Source organism: Bubalus kerabau, chromosome 15 (genome assembly GCF_029407905.1).
Source record: "Bubalus kerabau isolate K-KA32 ecotype Philippines breed swamp buffalo chromosome 15, PCC_UOA_SB_1v2, whole genome shotgun sequence".
NCBI lineage: Eukaryota > Metazoa > Chordata > Mammalia > Artiodactyla > Bovidae > Bubalus > Bubalus kerabau.
In genome coordinates, this window is record NC_073638.1 from 62,529,875 (window position 1) to 62,551,271 (window position 21,397).

At 38.5% G+C, this 21,397-nt stretch overlaps 1 protein-coding gene across 1 annotated transcript in view; it reads right to left on the minus strand.

The window, feature by feature from the left end:
* Positions 1-21,397, minus strand: part of DCDC1 (doublecortin domain containing 1) — a 477,869-nt gene that overhangs the window by 236,424 nt on the left and 220,048 nt on the right. The window contains exon 10 of the mRNA XM_055549196.1: positions 19,405-19,575. Coding sequence (XP_055405171.1) covers positions 19,405-19,575 — 171 coding nt within the window. The remainder of the gene's footprint in view (positions 1-19,404; positions 19,576-21,397) is intronic.

Sequence of the window (21,397 nt, forward strand, 5' to 3'; positions counted from 1 at the left end):
AGAAAATATATACTTTAAAATATAACTTATTTTAATATATTTATACTTTACAAATAACTTATTTTAGATTTCCTTTGTAAGTTACAGTACAGCCCACCATTGAGAAGATAAAAAGTGGGTGACTACCTATGGTGTAGGGCTTTGGGGGTGGGCCAAAAGACTCTGACCCCAAAATACCACTTGTTCCAACTTGCCATTACTACCTGAAATTCCAGTTAGAGAGTTGCTCTTTGTCACAATTAAAATACCACAGCTCTATGAGAGAAAATAATATTCAGCCTTATTGGTTATTGACTTTTGAGGCTATGATTTTCAGCCTTGGCTTTCTGGAATTCCTCAGAGTGCCTGGGGTAGGGCTGGTGGAGAGGGGAGTGAGTGTGGGGAGTTGTGGTCCCAAGTGGGAGATCAAACCTGATGAGTGAGTCTGTGGGGGCCTGGAGCCACCATCCTGGCTTCCAAAGAAGTAGATCCTACTTTTATCTGCTTTACATAGCACATTCCAAGAAAGAACTTTGATTTAAGGGGGGCGGGGGGGAAGGTTTGAAAACTATCTTAGCTTGGAAAAAAGTGTGGTATGCCTTTTTCCTGAAGAAAGAGTAGTACCTGATAGCCTGAATTGGGGGTTGGGAGTAGGTATGGAAAGGGACCAGGGATGAGGAGGCAGGCAGGATGGCTCCCATCAGCCTCACAGTGGGTCTGTGGTCTTTTCCTTTAGCCATTAAAAGTCACATTTCACTGTTTTGTAATAATTTGTTTTTAAAGGGCTTTCCCCCAACCCCATTTTTGACAAGGTAAAATTTCTAAAACAAGGTGCAAAATATTGTCTCTCTGTATCCATTACAATTCTCACTAAATTCAATATAGGTAAATGTTCAAAATTATTTAAAACAAGGTAAAAGTGTTTGTCTGTCATGTTTTAGGCCAAGTAATTTCAATAAGACCTTTATAAATGAGAGTATTTCACAGTGAAATGGAACAAAGATTTCACTTTGTTTAAATTTATTTAGTGCCTAAAATTATATTTAATTTGGATTAAAATATCAGGTTGTGGGTTCTGTCAGTAACTGAGTATAATATGACATATTATATACCAAACTTTGGGAAGTAAAGATTGTTTAAAAGTTCCTGGGCTCAATATATTTCTTCTCAAGGAAAATAGGGGCTTTTTTGATGAGAAAAGCATAGTCACATCCCCCCAAATTCTATTCTATTAAGATAATGAATATTATATAATTAAATATGAGCCACATCATCAGACTTCCAAAATTCTCAGCCTCAGACATCATATTCTCATCTTTTAGTTGAGTATATGTTTTTTAATGCTATTTGGTTTCTTTTTTATATATCAAAAATATGCCTGTAAAGCTAATTTTCCCCCTAAGGGGAATAGATACTCTGAGTGACTAAAACCTATGCAGAAGTCATTTGTCTAAAGCAATCCATTTTTTTAAATTCATTTTTATCATAAAACATTATCAAAACTGTAGGTAAAATCTTAAGTAGGAAGAGATGCATCATTTCATTTGCACTTATTAGAAAAGCTGCATTCATTTCTACCTTCAGATGATGCTTGATAATATTCATGGTGAGTCAGGCTAACATAGATGTCAGTCGGTAATCTAGGGGACGGGAGCATATGTAGAAAGTGAATCTCAGTGACTTGAGCATCTCAAACACTGTGAAAAAGCTAATTGAGAGGTAAAAACAAATTAACTGCTATGGAGAAGGACAATCTCCCTGAGAGAGAGAGTGCGCCTGCAGCAGTAAGGTTCAGCGGTTGCATTTAGTGTGTGTAACTGCTGGGACAGTAATCCAGCTCTGGCCTGTGGACTTTCCCTGCTGACTGCCCACCTGGCAATTCTCTGGGCACCTTCAAGGCTGTCAAGAACTGCACAGGGAAAGCCTGTCTCATTACAACAGCTCTGCATGTGAGCTTAGGTACCGCCCAACCAATTGCTCTTCCCAGATTTTGATACAGATGCAGTTTTTCAGTTTTTCTCTTCATTGGGTCTAGGAAGGGCAGATTGGATCTTCCTGCACACAGAGATTTAACCTGGTTGCAGATACCCGTCAGGAAATAGGCTAGGGTGAATATAGTAGTATCACCCCTCCTGCAATAGGCCACACAAAAAAAAAAAAAAGAAAAAAAAGAAGGCAAGATGGAAAAGAGCAGTGGAAAGAAAAGAAGGTGAGATATTTCAGTGCCTACCATAAATGGCTATTCATGAGATGTTGGTAGGTATTCATGAGTCTCAAGTTTATTTGCCTTCAAAATGGGTAGTCCAATATTTGCCTTCTTGGTGAAATCTACATATGAAAACTGATTATCTCCATCACATCTTGTCCAACATTTTATAAACGTTCTTGAAGTCACAACAATAACATTGAATATTCCAGTTATACTACTCTAGACACAATTCCTTTGATTTTTTTTTTTTTTAATTTTATTTTATTTTTAAACTTAACATAACTGTATTAGATTTGCCAAATATCAAAATGAATCCGCCACAGGTATACATGTGTTCCCCATCCTGAACCCTCCTCCCTCCTCCCTCCCCATTCCATCCCTCTGGGTCGTCCCAGTGCACCAGCCCCAAGCATCCAGTATCGTGCATCGAACCTGGACTGGCATCTCATTTCATACATGATATTTTACATGTTTCAATGCCATTCTCCCAAATCTTCCCACCCTCTCCCTCTCCCACAGAGTCCATAAGACTGTTCTATACATCAGTGTCTCTTTTGCTGTCTCGTACACAGGGTTATTGTTACCATCTTTCTAAATTCCATATATATGCGTTAGTATACTGTATTGGTGTTTTTCTTTCTGGCTTACTTCACTCTGTATAATAGGCTCCAGTTTCATCCACCTCATTAGAACTGATTCAAATGTATTCTTTTTAATGGCTGAATAATACTCCATTGTGTATATGTACCACAGCTTTCTTATCCATTCATCTGCTGATGGACATCTAGGTTGCTTCCATGTCCTGGCTATTATAAACAGTGCTGCGATGAACATTGGGGTACTCGTGTCTCTTTCCCTTCTGGTTTCTAGACACAATTCCTTTGAAAATGAAGTTTTTAAGTTGGTATGTTTTACTACTTAGAGCATATCCTAAATTTGTTGTCCCCCTGTTTACTCAAATAATGTAGGTGAAATAACAGAGCAGCCCAGAAATTCAAAAACATATATTGGATAAGTGGTTTAACAGAAAGACAAGGCTCGAGGAATAAGGACATAATATGGATACAGAACAGTGATGACACCATACCAAAAAAAAACCCTCCTCACTTGACTTCAGTCATCTCCTTTTACTCACTTAATTGTTCCACAGATTCTTAAATATTTAAATAAATTTTCTACTAAGCTTTATATATAATTATATATGGATATATATAGTGAGAAAACTTTCTCTTTTTTAAATGATCACAAAACAGAGTGTGCTGTGTGTGCTAAGTCACTTTAGTCATGTTCGACTCTTTGTGACCCTATGGACTGTAGGCTCTTCTGTCCATGGGATTCTCCAGGCAAGAGTATTGAAATTGGTTGCCATTTCCTCCTCCACCTTCCCCACCCAGGGATTGAACCGCATCTCTTTTGTCTCCTGCATTGGCAGGCAGGTTCTTTACTGTGAGTACCAACTGGGAAGCCCACAAAATAGAGTACAAATCTCAAACGTTTCCGGGTGCCATTGTGCCTTTGATAGAGCAAAATCAAGTCTCCAAAATATAAGAAAGGCCTGGAAGGTATTAAGGATCAAAATTAGCATCTTTTTTGTTATCGGTTAAAGTAACCCACTTTCTAAATATAAACTAACCTGTAAGTTAAAATGAAACTGGAGTAAAAAACTGAGCAGACCTACACATTAATTTTATCATCTTTGAAAGGTGTCATATTGTTCCAGTTAAATAATCATAGACTTGAGCTCAGAAGGTGTTCCAAGTCTCTCTGCCTCTTCCCACTGTACCTAGCACAATACCTTGTAGACATATGTATTTAATAATGTATGGATTTACAGGACGATTCATGTAAAATTTTCTTGTATCTGTAATTGGAAGAATAAAAATTGTTACATACATACTACCTAGAGGAGGCTTCCGTGGTGGCTCAGACAATAAAGAATCTACCTGCAATGCAGGAGACCTGAGTTTGATCCCTGGGTTGGGAAGATCTCCTGGAGAAGGAAATAGCAACCCACTCCAGTATTCTTGCCTTGGGAATCCCATGGACAGAGAAGACTGGAGGGCTACAGTCCATGAGGTCACAAAGAATAGGACACAACTGAGCGACTAATACTTTCACTTTCACCCAGAAGATGAACAAGGTGCTGGACAAAGTCATTTTTTAAAAGTAAATATCTAAATTATCTCTTTTTAAAAACCTAAATTTTTTATGCTAGGGAATATGATAACCAAGCAATATAAAAATATAAATGCTAAAAAAAACCCTTCAAATCACAGACCTCTGATTCTTGTTCTTATCCAGGTTACTAAATTCCACCATATTTTGCTTGCTCATAGCTAGAGTGGATTCATGTGAAGTTAGTGAAGATTAAGCTTCAGGACCCGTATCTTGCTCCAGCTCTGAGTGCTGGGAGCTACAGAGCATCAATATATGGGGTGGAGAAGCCAGAGAGTAATCAGGGAATATTTCTATGTAAGAATGTCTGATAAGCTGCCTTAAAATATCTCAGAAAAAAGGATCTGAATCTCCAAGTCTCTATTAACCTGTTGTGATTTATTTTCTCAACCTAAATGAATACCCACTTTCAGGCCTAATTTTAAAGAAGCTCCTCTTCCCCAAATTCTATAGAAACTGGATCTACCTCTACTGGCAGTAAATGGAACACTAACCACAGATCATCATTGACCAGCTGTGTATGAAAAGCACTAATTTCAGTGAAAGGACTTCCCTGTACCCATCTTTCGCTCAATCCCTGTGTTTTCTCCCACCTACTCACACATCCCACACTCGGCTCATCAATTCCCAGTCAGATCATCCACTTTTCTACTAGGTTTTCCACCCACCATCCCCTACAGATTTGCTAATACCCTTTCCTATCAATTCTTTCTTTCCTGCTCTCCCAGGGAAATGCTAACATTTCTGACAGCATCTCCATGGGGATGAAGAGGAGGAGGAGTTGCAGCGAAAGAACAGAACTGGAAAGGCAGAAGTCACTGAGCCATGGCTGTAGCAGATGTTCTTATAGGGCCTGAAGGTGATGGCAGTGACAGGGGATGTGGGGTAAAGAAGGTTTGGAATAGTAAGCAATCGCTCCAAAAGCTTGTTACCTGAAGGGCTTCATAAATTATGTCACATACTGAGTGTGACCACTTAAGGTAAAGACAATAAGAAATCTCATCACCCTAAAAGGTGTTAAGATGTGATGGAAAGAAAAAGTACCAGAATACAAAAAAAGTGCACACTGTGGTGGTGACTACATATGAGTGCATATGGAAATGATATGCATGGGTCATATAAGGAATAATGTGAATATAGGTGATATAACTTTTTTCTAAAATTCTTCTAATGTTGTGTTTTCAATTTTTTTTTTAAACAAGAAACTTTCCCAAGGCAGGGGTTGACTTCAAAACCTAGACTGTTCTCAGTCTTCTGTCTTATACATCTATTTGAACTTGGTACTGTATTATGCAAAGATGGAACTGAGGCAATGTGGAACGTTAAGTGTGTCCTTTTAAAAAATGATCGTCTAATATTAAGACCTAACCAAAAGCTGCTGCTTTTAAATTATCAGTGAGAGATATGATGAGGAGGAGAAGCTCAGTGAAGAAGTGAAGGCAACCACAAACAATAAGAAAAAATGCACCAGAGGATTTATGAATCATTCCCTGTCTACAGCTCCTAGCTGAATACCTAGAAGCTCCAGAAGATGATGATGACTCCAATATATTATGTTTGGTTCTTGAATTTGAGCCCTGGGCTCATATCCGCATTCAACAGTAATGCAAATCATCAAACAGAGAAAAGTAGAAAGATATTCATTCCAGTCCCATCACTTCATGGGAAATAGATGGGGATACAATGGAAACAGTGTCAGACTTTACTTTTCTGGGCTCCAAAATCACTGTAGATGGTGATTGCAGCCATGAAATTAAAAGACACTTACTCCTTGGAAGGAAAGTTATGACCAACCTAGATAGCACATTGAAAAGCAGAGACATTACTTTGTCAACAAAGGTCCGTCTAGTCAAAGCTATGGTTTTTCCAGTGGTCATGTATGGATGTGACAGTTGGACTATAGAGAAAGCTGAGTGCCGAAGAATTGATGCTTTTGAACTGTGGTGTTGGAGAAGACTCTTGAGAGTCCCTTGGACTGCAAGGAGATCCAATCAGTCCATTCTGAAGGAGATCAGTCCTGGGTGTTCATTGGTAGGACTGATGTTGAAGCTGAAACTCCAGTACTTTGGTCACCTGATGCAAAGAGCTGACTCATTTGAAAAGACCCTGATGCTGGGAAAGATTGAAGGCATGAAGAGAAGGGGACAACAGAGGATGAGATGGTTGGATAGCATCACTGACTCAATGGACATGGGTTTGGGTGGACTCCGGGAGTTGGTGACGGACAGGGAGGCCTGGTGTGCTGCAGTTCATGGGGTCACAAAGAGTTGGACACAACTGAGCAACTGAACTGAACTGATTCATTCCAATTCACTGTTTTATCAAGATGAAGAGAAAAGGGGGGAAATAAGTTTTACTAGAGCCATGGCTTACAGTCATAAATGGAAAATGCACTGATTGATTGATTGATTGATATATCATCTAACAGTCTGCAAAGCTCATGCTATAGATGGGATAAAGTTGTTCATAACCACAAAAGTCCTGGCCTTTGCACAAAGTGACTCAGACGTAACTGGGCTAGAGACAGTGCTCCAAAAAAGGCCAGCTCATTCACACTCCATGGAAACAGTTTGGCCAGGCTACTGATATGAACTGATTCTGGAATTAACAGAGGACAGTATGCTGCTAGGACCTGTGCTCAATATCTCTCCAACTGGAAACAGCAAATTCTCTTCACCTAGAGAGGTCTTCCCTTGTGGCTCAGATGGTAAAGAATCCACCTGTGGAGGCAGTCCTAAGATGGTGGAGGAATAGGACAGGGAGACCACTTTCTCCCCCACAAATTCATCAAAAGAACATTTAAACGCTGAGTAAATTCCACAAAACAAGTTCTGAATGCCGGCAGAGGACATCAGGCACCCAGAAAAGCAGCCCATTGTCTTCGAAAGGAGGTAGGAAAAAATATAAAAGACAAAAAAAGAGACAAAAGAGGTAGGGACAGAGCTCTGTCCCAGGAAGGGAGTCTTAAAAAGAGAGAAGTTTCCAAACACCAGGAAACACTCTCACTGCTGAGTCTGTGGCAAGCCTTGCAAGCACAGTGGGCAACGTAACAGGGAGGAAAAATAAATAAATAATTAAAATTCACAGATTACGAGCCCACCGGTAACTCCCCCAGCAGAGAAGCAGCGCAGACGCCTGCATCTGCCACTAGCAAGCGGAGGGCTGGGCAGGGAGGCGCGGGCTGCATTGCTTAGAGTAAGTACTGGGCCTGAATGCCCTGAGGGCAATCTGAGCGAACTAACTTGGGCTAGCAAACCAGACTGCATGATAGCTATCATGCGCAAAGCCCTAACCTAAGACACCGCCAAGCCCGCGCACAGAACAAAGGACTGAACAGAACTAGCCCGCTGCAGACTATCCCCCTCTGGTGACAGGGAGCCAGAGCCGGAAGGGGGCAAACGCAGCCCCAGAGAGACATTATCTACCAAACTGCAATCAGGCTTCTTTGCTAACTAAGACTTCTTGGGGTTCTGGACATCCGCCTGCCAAGGTGCGCCGGTTGTACAGCCAGAAAACTGAGTGGCAGGGATGGGGGAGGCAATAAGTTGCAGCGACCACGCTTGCCAAACACCTCATTACCTGAGCTGCTCAGACCTGGGAAGGGCCCAAAACGCAGGCGGAACCGAGTCTGCACCTCTGAGGACTACCTGAGTGCCTGAACCTGAGCGGCTTAGACCTGGGAGGTGCATGCAGCCCAGGGCTGGCCTCAGATGGTTCCCGGCAGAGCAACCTAGAGCCTGAGCAGTGTGGACAGGGAGGGCAAACGCGCCGTGAGTGGGGGCAGGCCCAGTGTGGCTGAGACACTGCGAGCACACGCCAGTGTTATTTGTTTGCAGCATCCCTCCCTCCCCACAGTGCGACTGAACAAGTGAGCCTAAAAAAAGTGTCCACCACTGTCCCCCTTGCGTCAGGGTGGAAATCAGACACTGAAGAGACCAGCAAACAGAAGAAGCTAAAACAGAGGGAACTGCCTTGGAAGTGACAGATGCAATAGATTAAAACCCTGTAGTTAGTACCGACGACATAGGAAGGGGCCCACAGATCTTGAGAAATATAAGCCGGACCAAGGAACTATCCAAAAATGAACTGACCGCACACTGCCCACAACACCAGAGAAGTCCTAGATATATTTTTACTATTTTTATGATCATTCTTTTTTTTAAGTCCTCTATTATGCCTTTAATTTTCATTTTTATAACCTACTATTACTTTGCAAAAAAAAAAGACCTTATTTTTTAAAGCAAACTTCATATATATATATATATATATATATTTTTTTTTATAATTTTTGTGACTTTGGTTTTTTTTTCCTTCTTTTCTTTAATATTGTTATTTTTGAAAATCCAACCTCTACTCTAGATTTTTAATCTTTGCTTTTTGGTATTTGTTATGAATTTTGTACCTTTAAGAACCCAATCTTCAGTACCCATTTTTACTTGGGAGTGAGATTACTGGCTTGACTGCTCTCTCCCCCTTTGGACTCTCCTTTTTCTCCACCAGGTTGCCTCTGTCTCCTCCCTCCCCTTTCTCTTCTCTACCCAACTCTGTGTATCTCTGTGTGTTCCAGATGGTAGAGAACACTTAGGGAACTGATTACTGGCTGGATCTGTCTCTCTCCTTTTGATTCCCCCCTTTTATCCTCCTGGCCACCTCTGTCTCCTTCTTCCCTCTTCTCTTCTCTGTATAACTCTGTGAACATCTCTGCGCAGTCCAGACTGTGGAGCACACATAGGGTAGTGATTACTGGCTAGCTTGCTCTCTCCTCTTTTGATTCCATCTCATCTCATTCAGGTCACCTCTAACTCCCTCCTCCCTCTTCTCTTCTCCATGTAACTCTGTGAACTTCTCTGGGTGTCCCTCACTGTGGAAAAACTTATCATCTTTAAGCTAGATGTTTTATCAACAGTGCTGTATAGAAGGAGAAGTTTTGAAACTTCTGTAAAAATAAGACTGAAAACCAGAAGCAGGAGGCTTAAGTCCAAATCCTGAGAACACCAGAGGACTGACTCCAGGGAATATTAATCGACAGGAGCTCATCAAACGCCTCCATACCTACACTGAAACCAAGCACCACCCAAGGGCCAACAAGTTCCAGAGCAAGACATACCATGCAAATTCTCCAGCAACACAGGAACACAGCCCTGAGCTTCAATATACAGGTTGCCCAAAGTTACTCCAAACCCATTGACATCTCATAACACATTACTGGACACTTTATTGCACTCCAGAGAGAAGAAATACAGCTCCACCCACCAGAACACCAACACAAGATTCCCTAACCAAGAAACCTTGACAAGCCCCCATACAACCCCACCCACAGTGAGGAAACTCCACAATAAAGAGAACTCCACAAACTACCAGAATACAGAAAGACCACACCAAACTCAGCAATATAAACAAGATGAAGAGACAGAGGAATACCCAGCAGGTAAAGGAACAGGATAAATGCCCACCAAACCAAACAAAAGAGGAAGAGATAGGGAATCTACCTGATAAAGAATTCTGAATAATGATAGTGAAAATGATACAAAACCTTGAAATAAAAATGGAATCACAGATAAATAGCCTGGCGATAAGGATCGAGAAGATGCAAGAAAGGTTTAACAAGGACCTAGAAGAAATTTTTAAAAAAGTCAATATATAATGAATAATGCAATAAATGAGATAAAAAACACTCTGGAGGCAACAAATAGTAGAATAACGCAGGCAGAAGATACGATTAGTGAAGTAGAGGATAGAATGGTAGAAATAAATGACTCAGAGAGGAAAAAAGAAAAACTAATTAAAAGAAATGAGGACAATCTCAGAGACCTCCAGGACAGTGTTTAATGCCCCAACATTCGAATCATATGAGTCCCAGAAGAAGAAGACAAAAAGAAAGACCATGAGAAAATACTTGAGGAGATAATAGTTGAAAACTTCCCTAAAATGGGGAAGGAAATAATCACCCAAGTCCAAGAAACCCAGAGAGTCCCAAACAGGATAAACCCAAGGCGAAACACCCCAAGACACATAGTAATCAAATTAACGAAGATCAAACACAAAGAACAAATATTAAAAGCAGCAAGCGAAAAACAACAAATAACACACAAGGGGATTCCCATAAGGATAACAGCTGATCTTTCAATAGAAACTCTTGAGGCCAGGAGGGAATGGCAAGACATACTTAAAGTGATGAAAGAAAATAACCTACAGCCCAGATTACTGTACCCAGCAAGGATTTCATTCAAATATGAAGGAGAAATCAAAAGCTTTACAGACATACAAAAGCTGAGAGAATTCAGCACCACCAAACCAGCTCTCCAACAAATGCTAAAGGATATTCTCTAGACAGGAAACACAAAAAGGGTGTATAAACTCAAACCCAAAAAAATAAAGTAAATGGCAACGGGACCATACTTATCAATAATTACCTTAAACGTAAATGGGTTGAATGCCCCAACCAAAAGACAAAGACTGGCTGAATGGATACAAAAACAAGACTCCTATGTATGTTGTCTACAAGAGACCCACCTCAAAACAGGGGACACATATGGACTTAAATGAAGGGCTGGAAAAAGATACTCCACTCAAATAGAGACCAAAAAAAAGCAGGAGTAGCAATACTCATATCAGATAAAATAGACTTTAAAACAAAGGCTGTGAAAAGAGACAAAGAAGGACACTACATAATGATCCAAGGATCAATCCAAGAAGATATAACAATTATAAATATATATGCACCCAACATAGGAGCACCGCAATATGTAAGACAAATGCTAACAAGTATGAAAGGGGAAATTAACAATAATACAATAATAGTGGAAGACTTTAATACCCCACTCACACCTATGGATAGATCAACTAAACAGAAAATTAACAAGGAAACACAAACTTTAAATGATACAATAGACCAGTTAGACCTAATTGATATCTATAGGATATTTCACCCCAAAACAATGAATTTCACCTTTTTCTCAAGTACACACGGAACCTTCTCCAGGATAGATCACATCCTGGGCCATAAATCTAGCCTTGGTAAATTCAAAAAAAATGAAATCATTCCAAGCATCTTTTCTGACCACAATGCAGTAAGATTAGATCTCAATTATAGGAGAAAAACTATTAAACATTCCAACATATGGAGGCTGACCAACACGCTGCTGAATAACCAACAAATCACAGAAGAAATCAAAAAAGAAATCAAAATTTGCCTAGAAACGAATGAAAATGAAAATACAACGACCCAAAACCTGTGGGACACTGTAAAAGCAGGCCTAAGGGGAAAGTTCATAGCAACACAGGCATACCTCAAGAAACAAGAAAAAAGTCAAATAAATAATCTGACTCTACACCTAAAGCAACTAGAAAAGGAAGAAATGAAGAACCCCAGGGTTAGTAGAAGGAAAGAAATCGTAAAAATTAGAGCAGAAATAAATGCAAAAGAAACAAAAGAGACCATAGCAAAAATCAACAAAGCCAAAAGCTGGTTCTTTGAAAAGATAAATAAAATTGACAAACCATTAGCCAGACTCATCAAGAAACAAAGGGAGAAAAATCAAATCAATAAAATTGGAAATGAAAATGGAGAGATCACAACAGACAATACAGAAATACAAAGGATCATAAGAGACTACCATCAGCAATTATATGCCAATAAAATGGACAACATGGAAGAAATGGACAAATTCTTAGAAAAGTACAACTTTCCAAAACTCGATCAGGAAGAAATAGAAAATCTTAACAGACCCATCACAAGCACGGAAATTGAAACTGTAATCAGAAATCTTCCAGCAAACAAAAGCCCAGGTCCAGACGGCTTCACAGCTGAATTCTACCAAAAATTTAGAGAAGAGCTAACACCTATCCTGCTCAAACTCTTCCAGAAAATTGCAGAGGATGGTAAACTTCCAAACTCATTCTATGAGGCCACCATCACCCTAATACCGAAACCTGACAAAGATGCCACAAAAAAAGAAAACTACAGGCCAATATCACTGATGAACATAGATGCAAAAATCCTTAACAAAATTCTAGCAATCAGACTCCAACAACACATTAAAAAGATCATACACCATGACCAAGTGGGCTTTATCCCAGGGATGCAAGGATTCTTCAATATCTGCAAATCAATCAATGTAATATACCACATTAACAAATTGAAAAATAAAAGCCATATGATTATCTCAATAGATGCAGAGAAAGCCTTTGACAAAATTCAATATCCATTTGTGATAAAAACTCTCCAGAAAGCAGGAATAGAAGGAACATACCTCAACATAATAAAAGCTATATATGACAAACCCACAGCAAACATTATCCTCAATGGTGAAAAATTCAAAGCATTTCCCCTAAAGTCAGGAACAAGACAAGGGTGCCCACTTTCACCACTACTATTCAACATAGTTTTGGAAGTTTTGGCCACAGCAATCAGAGCAGAAAAAGAAATAAAAGGAATCCAAAATGGAAAAGAAGAAGTAAAACCCTCACTGTTTGCAGATGACATGATCCTCTACATAGAAAACCCTAAAGACTCCACAAGAAAATTACTAGAGCTAATCAATGAATATAGTAAAGTTACAGGATATAAAATTAACACACAGAAATCCCTTGCATTCCTATACACTAATAATGAGAAAATAGAAAGAGAAATTAAGGAAACAATTCCATTCACCATTGCAACGGAAAGAATAAAATACTTAGGAATATATCTACCTAAAGAAACTAAAGACCTATATATAGAAAACTATAAAACACTGGTGAAAGAAATCAAAGAGGACACTAATAGTTCATGGATCGGAAGAATCAATATAGTGAAAATGAGTATACTACCCAAAGCAATCTATAGATTCAATGCAATCCCTATCAAGCTACCAACAGTATTCTTCACAGAGCTAGAACAAATAATTTCACAATTTGTATGGAAATACAGAAAACCACGAATAGCCAAAGCAGTCTTGAGAAAGAAGAATGGAACTGGAGGAATCCACCTGCCTGACTTCAGGCTCTACTACAAAGCCACAGTCATCAAGACAGTATGGTACTGGCACAAAGACAGAAATATAGATCAATGGAACAAAATAGAAAGCCCAGAGATAAACCCACGCACCTATGGACACCTTATCTTTGATAAAGGAGGCAAGAATATACAATGGAAAAAAGACAATCTCTTTAACAAGTGGTGCTGGGAATATTGGTCAACCACTTGTAAAAGAATGAAACTAGAACAGTTTCTAACACCATACACAAAAATAAACTCAAAATGCATTAAAGATCTAAATGTAAGACCAGAAACTATAAAACTCTTAGAGGAGAACATAGGCAAAACACTCTCCGACATACATCACAGCAGGGTCCTCTATGACCCACCTCCCAGAATATTGGAAATAAAAGCAAAAATAAACAAATGGGACCTAATTAAAATTAAAAGCTTCTGCACAACAAAAGAAACTATAAGCAAGGTGAAAAGACAGCCTTCAGAATGGGAGAAAATAATAGCAAATGAAGCAACTGACAAACAACTAATCTCAAAAATATACAAGCAACTCCTACAGCTCAATACCAGAAAAATAAATGACCCAATCAAAAAATGGGCCAAAGAACTAAATAAACATTTCTCCAAAGAAGACACACAGATGGCTAACAAACACATGAAAAGATGCTCAACATCACTCATTATCAGAGAAATGCAAATCAAAACCACTATGAGGTGCCATTTCACACCAGTCAGAATGGCTGTGATCCAAAAGTCTACAAGCAATAAAAGCTGGAGAGGATGTGGAGAAAAGGGAACCCTCTTCCATTGTTGGTGGGAATGCAAACTAGTACAGCCACTATGGAGAACAGTGTGGAGATTCCTTAAAAAGCTGGAAATAGAACTGCCTTATGATCCAGCAATCCCACTGCTGGGCATACATACTGAGGAAACCAGAATTGAAAGAGACACGTGTACCCCAGTGTTCATCGCAGCACTGTTTATAATAGCCAGGACATGGAAGCAACCTAAATGTCCATCAGCAGATGAATGGATAAGAAAGCAGTGGTACATATACAGAATGGAGTATTACTCAGCCATTAAAAAGAATACATTTGAATCAGTTCTAATGAGGTGGATGAAACTGGAGCCTATTATACAGAGTGAAGTAAGCCAGAAAGAAAAACACCAATACAGTATACTAACGCATATATATGGAATTTAGAAAGATGGTAACGATAGGCCTATACGCAAGACAGCAAAAGACACAGATGTATAGAACAGTCTTTTGGACTCTGTGGGAGAGGGAGAGGGTGGGATGATTTGGGAGAATGACATTGAAACATGCAGAATATCATATAAGAAATGAATTGCAAGTCCAGGTTCGATGCAGGATACAGGATGCTTGGGGCTGGTGCACTGGGATGACCCAGAAGGGATGGTACAGGGAGGGAGGTGGGAGGGAGGTTCAGGATGGGGAACACATGTACACCCGTGGCAGATTCATGTTGATGTATGGCAAAACCAATACAATATTGTAAAGTAATAACCTCCAATTAAAATAAATAAATTTAAATTAAAAAAAAAGAAAGAATCCGCCTGCAATGAGGGAGACCTGGGTCCGATCCCTGGGTTGGGAAGATACCCTGGAGAAGAGAAAGGCTATCTACTCCAGTATTCTGGCCTGGAGAATTCCATGGACTGTATAGTACATGGGATCACAAAGAGTTAGACACAACTGAGTGACTTTCACTTCACCTGGAGAGTATGAAAAAACTCCTCAATTCTAAGAGATTTGCAATTCTGAATACTTAGGGTATACTTTGCTAATCCAGTTTTGTCTCTACTACCTGGCTATTTCAGATGTAAGAATTAGCTTAGAAAACTACAGATCTCAATGTCTTTTCCTGCAGTCCAAACATCTACTCCCAAAAATATGGGGGCTGGAGGGAAAGGAGAGAATACATTACCACAAAAAATACACAATAATTTATTTATAATGTTCCATTTAATTATATATGATAAACGTGTCAATCACTTAGGCCATCCATGACCAACTTCCCTTTCTAAACTAATTACTGGAAACTCCTCTATGCCCTGTACTGCACACGACCCTCAGTGGTTACAGGTGGTTGAGTTGACATCAGGGACCTAGATAAGGCTGGACTGATGCAAACAGATTCTCTCTATACATGATTTAAACTAGGAGACACAAAGACTCTATTCAAATGATGATGACCATTTAAACTAAAAAGTTAAGGCCAGAAAAACAACAAGGGGCCACAATTTTCCTCATATACAAACAAAGGAGTAAAAAGAGAAAGCCAGCTTGGAGACAGAAAAGAGAAATTTCAAAGCTCAGAAAGATGAGGAGAGAGAAGATCATAGGGCTTCAGGAAAAGGAGGTATGGAAAAGAAGTGACTTGTGAGAATCAGCTGTATTTCCTGGTTTTCATTTTCTGTCAGATATCTTTACATGTTTTCAACAAACCCTCCTTTTATTTGAAATGGTTTGAGAGGGTCTGTGTTGCAGGTAATTGTTTTCCTGTAAACACAGGATTTCTATCATAGAGCTGATGGGAAAAGACGAAGCTCAAAAAAGGGGAGAAATAAAATGAAAGTTCCCTATACCTGACCTGGCACAGCTCTGACAGGGAAAGGCAAATGTTGAGCTCTGAAACAAAGAAGTATTGTTTGCAGGAATCTTTGGTTTTGTGTTGTTTCATTTTGTTTTTTCGTTATTTTTTTTTTCCTTTTTTAATTGAAGTATGGTAAAGAATCCACCAGCAATGCAGGAGACCAGGTTCAATCCCTGGGTTGGCAAGACCCCCAGGAGCAGGGAATAGTTGCCGAGTGCTCAGTCAGTCAGTCATTCTCCGGGCAAGAATCCTGGAGTGTGTTGCCATTTCCTTCTCTAGTACCTACTCCAGTATTCTTGTCTGGAGAAACCCTTGGACAGAGGAGCCTGGCCGGCTATAGTCCATGGGTCCCAAAGAGTCGGACACAACTGATTAAACACACACAGTTGACATACAACTTTAGTTTCAGGTGTACAACATGGTGATCTGACACATATACATTATGAATTGATCATCATGATTAAGTCTAGTACCCATACATCATCATATAAAAAAGGTATTCCAATACTATTGACTATGGACTTCCCTAGTGGCTCGGACAATAAAGAATCTACCTGCAATGCAGGAGACCCACGTTTTATCTCTGGGTTGGGAAGATCCCCTGGAGAAGGGAATGGCAACCCACTCCAGTATTCTTGTTTGCAGAATTCCATGGACAAAGTAACTCGGCAGGCTACAGTCCACAGGGTTGGAAAGAGGACATGACTGAGAGACTAACACACACACATTGATTATAGTCCCTGTGCTATACATTACCTCCCTGTGGTGTATTTATTTAATAACTGGAAGGTTGTACTTAATGCCCTTCCTCTAACCTGCCCAATCCCCCACAACCCCCACCCTCTGGTAACCACAAGTTTGTTCTCTATATCTAAGTCTGTTTTTGTTTTGTTTTTATAGATTCCACATATCAGTTCAGCTCAGTTCAGTCACTCAGTCATGTCTGACTCTTTGCAACCCCATGGACTGTAGCCCTCCAGGTTTCCCTGTCCATCACTAACTCCCAGAGCTTTCTCAAACTCATGTCCATCGAGTCGGTGATGCCATCCAACTATCTCATTCTCTGTTGTCCTCTTCTCCTCCTGCCTTCAATCTTTTCCAACATCAGGGTCTTTTTCAGTCAGTCAGTTCTTCACATCAGGGGGCCATGAAACTATGAGCCATGCCGTGCAGGGCCACCCAAGACGGATGGGTCATGATGGAGAGTTCTGACAAAAAATGTGGCCCACTGGAGAAGGGAATGGCAAACCACTTCAGTATTCTTGCCTTGAGAAACCCATGAACAGTATGAAAAGATTCCACATATAAGTGAAATCATATAGTATTTGTCTACATGTCATTTTATTTAGCAGAATGCCCTGTGGGTCTATCCATGTTGCTGCAAATGACAAGATTTCATTCTTTTTATGGTTGAGCAACATTCCATTGTGTGTGTGTGTGTCTGTGTGTGTGTGTGTATGTACATATAATATACATAAAACATCCTTATCCATTCGCCTATCAATATATACTTAGGTTGCTTCCATTTCTTGGCTATTGTAAATAATGCTGCAATGAACATAGCAGTGCATATATCTTTTCAAATAAGTGTTTTTTTTTTCTTCCTTCAGATAAATGCCCAGAAGTGGAAGCATGAATTGTATGGCAGTTCTATTTTTAACTTTTTGAGGAACTTCCATACTGTTTTCCATAGTAGCTGCACTAATTTACAATTCCACCAACAATGCTCGAGGATTTCTTTTCTCCATCATACTCACTGACACTTGTTTTTTGTTATCTTTTTGAGAACAGCAATTTATGACAGGTATGAGGTGATATCTCATTGTGGTTTTGATTTGCATGTCCCTGATGCTTAGTGATGTTGAGCATCTTTTCATGTGTCTATTAGCCATCTGTATGTCTTCCTTGGAAAAATAACTATTCAGGTTCTTTGCCCATTTTTTAATTGAATTTCTTGTGTTTCTTGACACTGTATGAGTTCTTTATATAGTTTGGATATTAATCCCTTCTTGGATACATCCTTTGCAAACATCTTCTCCCATTCAGTATGTTTTTGTTTTTTTTTTTCATTTTGTTGATGGTTTCCTGTGATGTGCAAAAGCTCTTTTGTTTGGTGTAGTCCCATTTGTTTATTTTTGCTTTTGGTACCCCTGACTGAAGATCTCCAAAAATATATACTGCTAAGACTAAGGCAGCACACAGGAAGCATAGTTCTTCTAGGAGTTTTATGGCTTCAGACCTTACAGTTAGGTGCAAAATGGAAGCCTGGATCTGTAACCAAGTCAGAAATCAGTAAAAGAACTACTGGACTACAGGAACACTTGACCTTGCTGTCTTGAACATCATTTCCTAAACCTTTAGCTGACTAGCACAGACTATGAGAGATAAATGATCATTTGTATTGTATTGTATTGTATTACACTTCCCCAAAGGTCAATTTTTACATGGTAATATTCTCATTCAAAATGCAAACAAGGAATTCTGTTAAGGAAATAAGTTATAGACAGAAAATGTAATGTTTACCATGTTACTTGCAGAATAAGACTGAATATTAAGGGGAACTGTAGATATAAAGGCTGATCAAAATACAATTACTTTGAATATTAATAACATTCAAATATAAACATAATCAAAAGGAAATGAAGAGTTGTAGTAATAGTTCTTTAAAGGGAAAAGTGCCATGCTCAGATTAATTTAATTTTACTAATTATAGTCTTTCAAAATATGAGATATGAGATTATAGAACAATCTTAACTTGATATATTTAATATGGATACACTATTATGATAAAAGTATTTACCTAAACTTCCAGTACATAAACCACTTTAGCTGAATATGAATTATTTTTTTCTTTTCCAAAGATGCAATAGCAAAGAGTAGTCTAGGACATTTAGCCATCTTGTCCTGACAGATAACCAATTCACCTTTTTTCCCAGTATATTCTGAAGTATTGATTTTACCAAGTGAACTCAGACATGTGTCACACTTATCCAATACAGATCTTTTTCCTCGGAAATGTAGTTTGAACATCAATCGGTCACCTGGCCTTTCACCTCTAATCCCTATTGCCACTGTCTGTCAATTATTAAAGCTTGTCCATTTCTCCAAATAAGTTATTTTTAAAAACGGAAATACATAGTGACTCCTGTGAAAAATATATGTTTCTTGGAGAAGCACATAAATGTTCAATGATTAAATTTCTTCATGAAAATTACTTCTCTGGGTTGAAAACTAAAGTTTATAAATCCATATTTCAAAGACCTCTAGATATTTTCTTTTAAAACATAATTCCTCGATGGTAATATTAGCACTTGTAATCCAAACTCCAGTTTGAGGAAGACAACACAAAAAGAAATTCAAGCTGAGTGGCATTGTTACAAGGGTCTCCAAGTGGAGCAGAGTGTTTTGTTTCTGGCTGAACCCACTGATAGTCACAGAATGACACCCACCTTGAGCTGCAGGCCTCCTGGGATAAGAGTGTTTGCTGGAAGGCTTTTAATGTGTTGGTAGACATAAGAGGAGAATTGCTCCTGCTCAGCCTGTAATTGGGGGCCAAGTTTAGAGAGATGACCTCTGTTGCTTTTGATAGCTGTCTGCAATTCATCAATCAGCCTGTTCACCTGAAGGGGTTAAATTACAAGCGTTGTTAGCAAGTAGTAATTGTTGATGTCACACCTATTAGATTTTTGAGTGCCCAGTTTGATGTGGGGGAAATGACTTCAATGTAAGAATTTGAGCATAGATCTATGTTCAAGTAAAGTGAATAGATGATACATACATTCCTTCATTAACAAATTTTATTTATGGGAAGATTTCTAATTTTGAATTTTAATAATATGGAACAGGTACCTATTTACAATTGCTTTCTAGATACAGAAAGAAACATATACATCTTACAAGTTTGCCAAGGACTTGTAAGCTATTTAACAGAATAAGACCTCTCTAAGACTTTAAATAATCAAATATATGTATCAATGACAATATTTAATTCTCTTTTATATACCTTACTTTCTAGAATATTTTATTTTGCCATCTGTAAGTTACCTTTAAATTTTTAATACATATGTTAACTTTATTAACATTGTGTGGGCCTTTTAAATGAAACAATTCATTTTCTTCCTTCCAAATGCTTCAAAATATAATTTTCCAAATTTCATAAATATAATTTTTCAAAATATCCATACTTCAAAGACAATATTATGAATATTCTAGACAATATTTTGAATATATATACATTTCAGAATGATGCATAGAATTTTTCAGAAACAGCAAAGGTTTAGAGACATTTACCCTTTGTATTTAAATTTCTGGATTTCTAATCAACATATTTAAGAGTCAAGAACTTGACTTATGGATTACTGGAAAGACATGCAGAGGACTCAAAAATAGTAAGTTAATATTTTAATCCATATAGTTAGCAAATTAAAATCATTACAATTCTTTGACTTTTCATTATGCTATACAACCTTATATTCTAATAGATTGGATTCTTACATAAACTTTGATTGATATAGGGTAGTGACCAAAAGAGATGAAAAGCAGAAGTTCAGTTTATCCACGACTCTTTAAAGTGATCAAATTGGACCCATTTAGAGTTATAAATGACTCTGAACAAGGCATGGACTTTTTGAAATCTTGAGTTAAAATCCTGGCTGACTGAGAGATTTTGAACAGGTAATAAGACCTTCATCCACAAGTGAGGACTAATATTGACCTTACCATACTAAGAATTAGATGAGACTAAAGAACGGACAACACAACGGCTAACCTATAAAGTCTCATGTACATGTTATATTATTACAGTGTTTACATTTTTAAATAGAGTAGTTTTCTGCATATTCAGTTTTAACTGTCTTTCTCATAGATTCTCAACCTTACTTCAACGTCCACAGGTAAAATAAGAAATCGTTCTTCAAGAGTCTCTCATGTACCGACAGTTCATTCTCTTTCTGTCTCAGCTAAAAATATGGCATTTGTCCCAACCAACTCTAATGTTAAGTCAATGATTTCTATTCCTCCCACAAGAATTTCAGGAAAGTAAATGAAAGCAAGTTTGTACCGTTATCCATAGTATTTGAATATTTACTTTTCTATTTTGCCTAGTTAATTTGAAACCTATACATATGACAATGATATTATGTATATATACATATATAATACTCAATTATATTTAACTTTTCCCAAGAATGATGTTAAAGTGCTAGACTCAATATGCCAGCAAATTTGGAAAATTCAGCGGTGGCCACAGGACTGGAAAAGGTCAGTTTTCATTCCAATCCCAAAGAAAGGCAATGCCAAAGAAGGCTCACACTAGTGCACTACTGCACTCATCTCACACACTAGCAAAGCAATGCTCAAAATTCTCCAAGCTAGGCTTCAACAGTATGTGAACTGAGAACTTCCAGATGTTCAAACTGGATTTAGAAAAGGCAGGGGAACCAG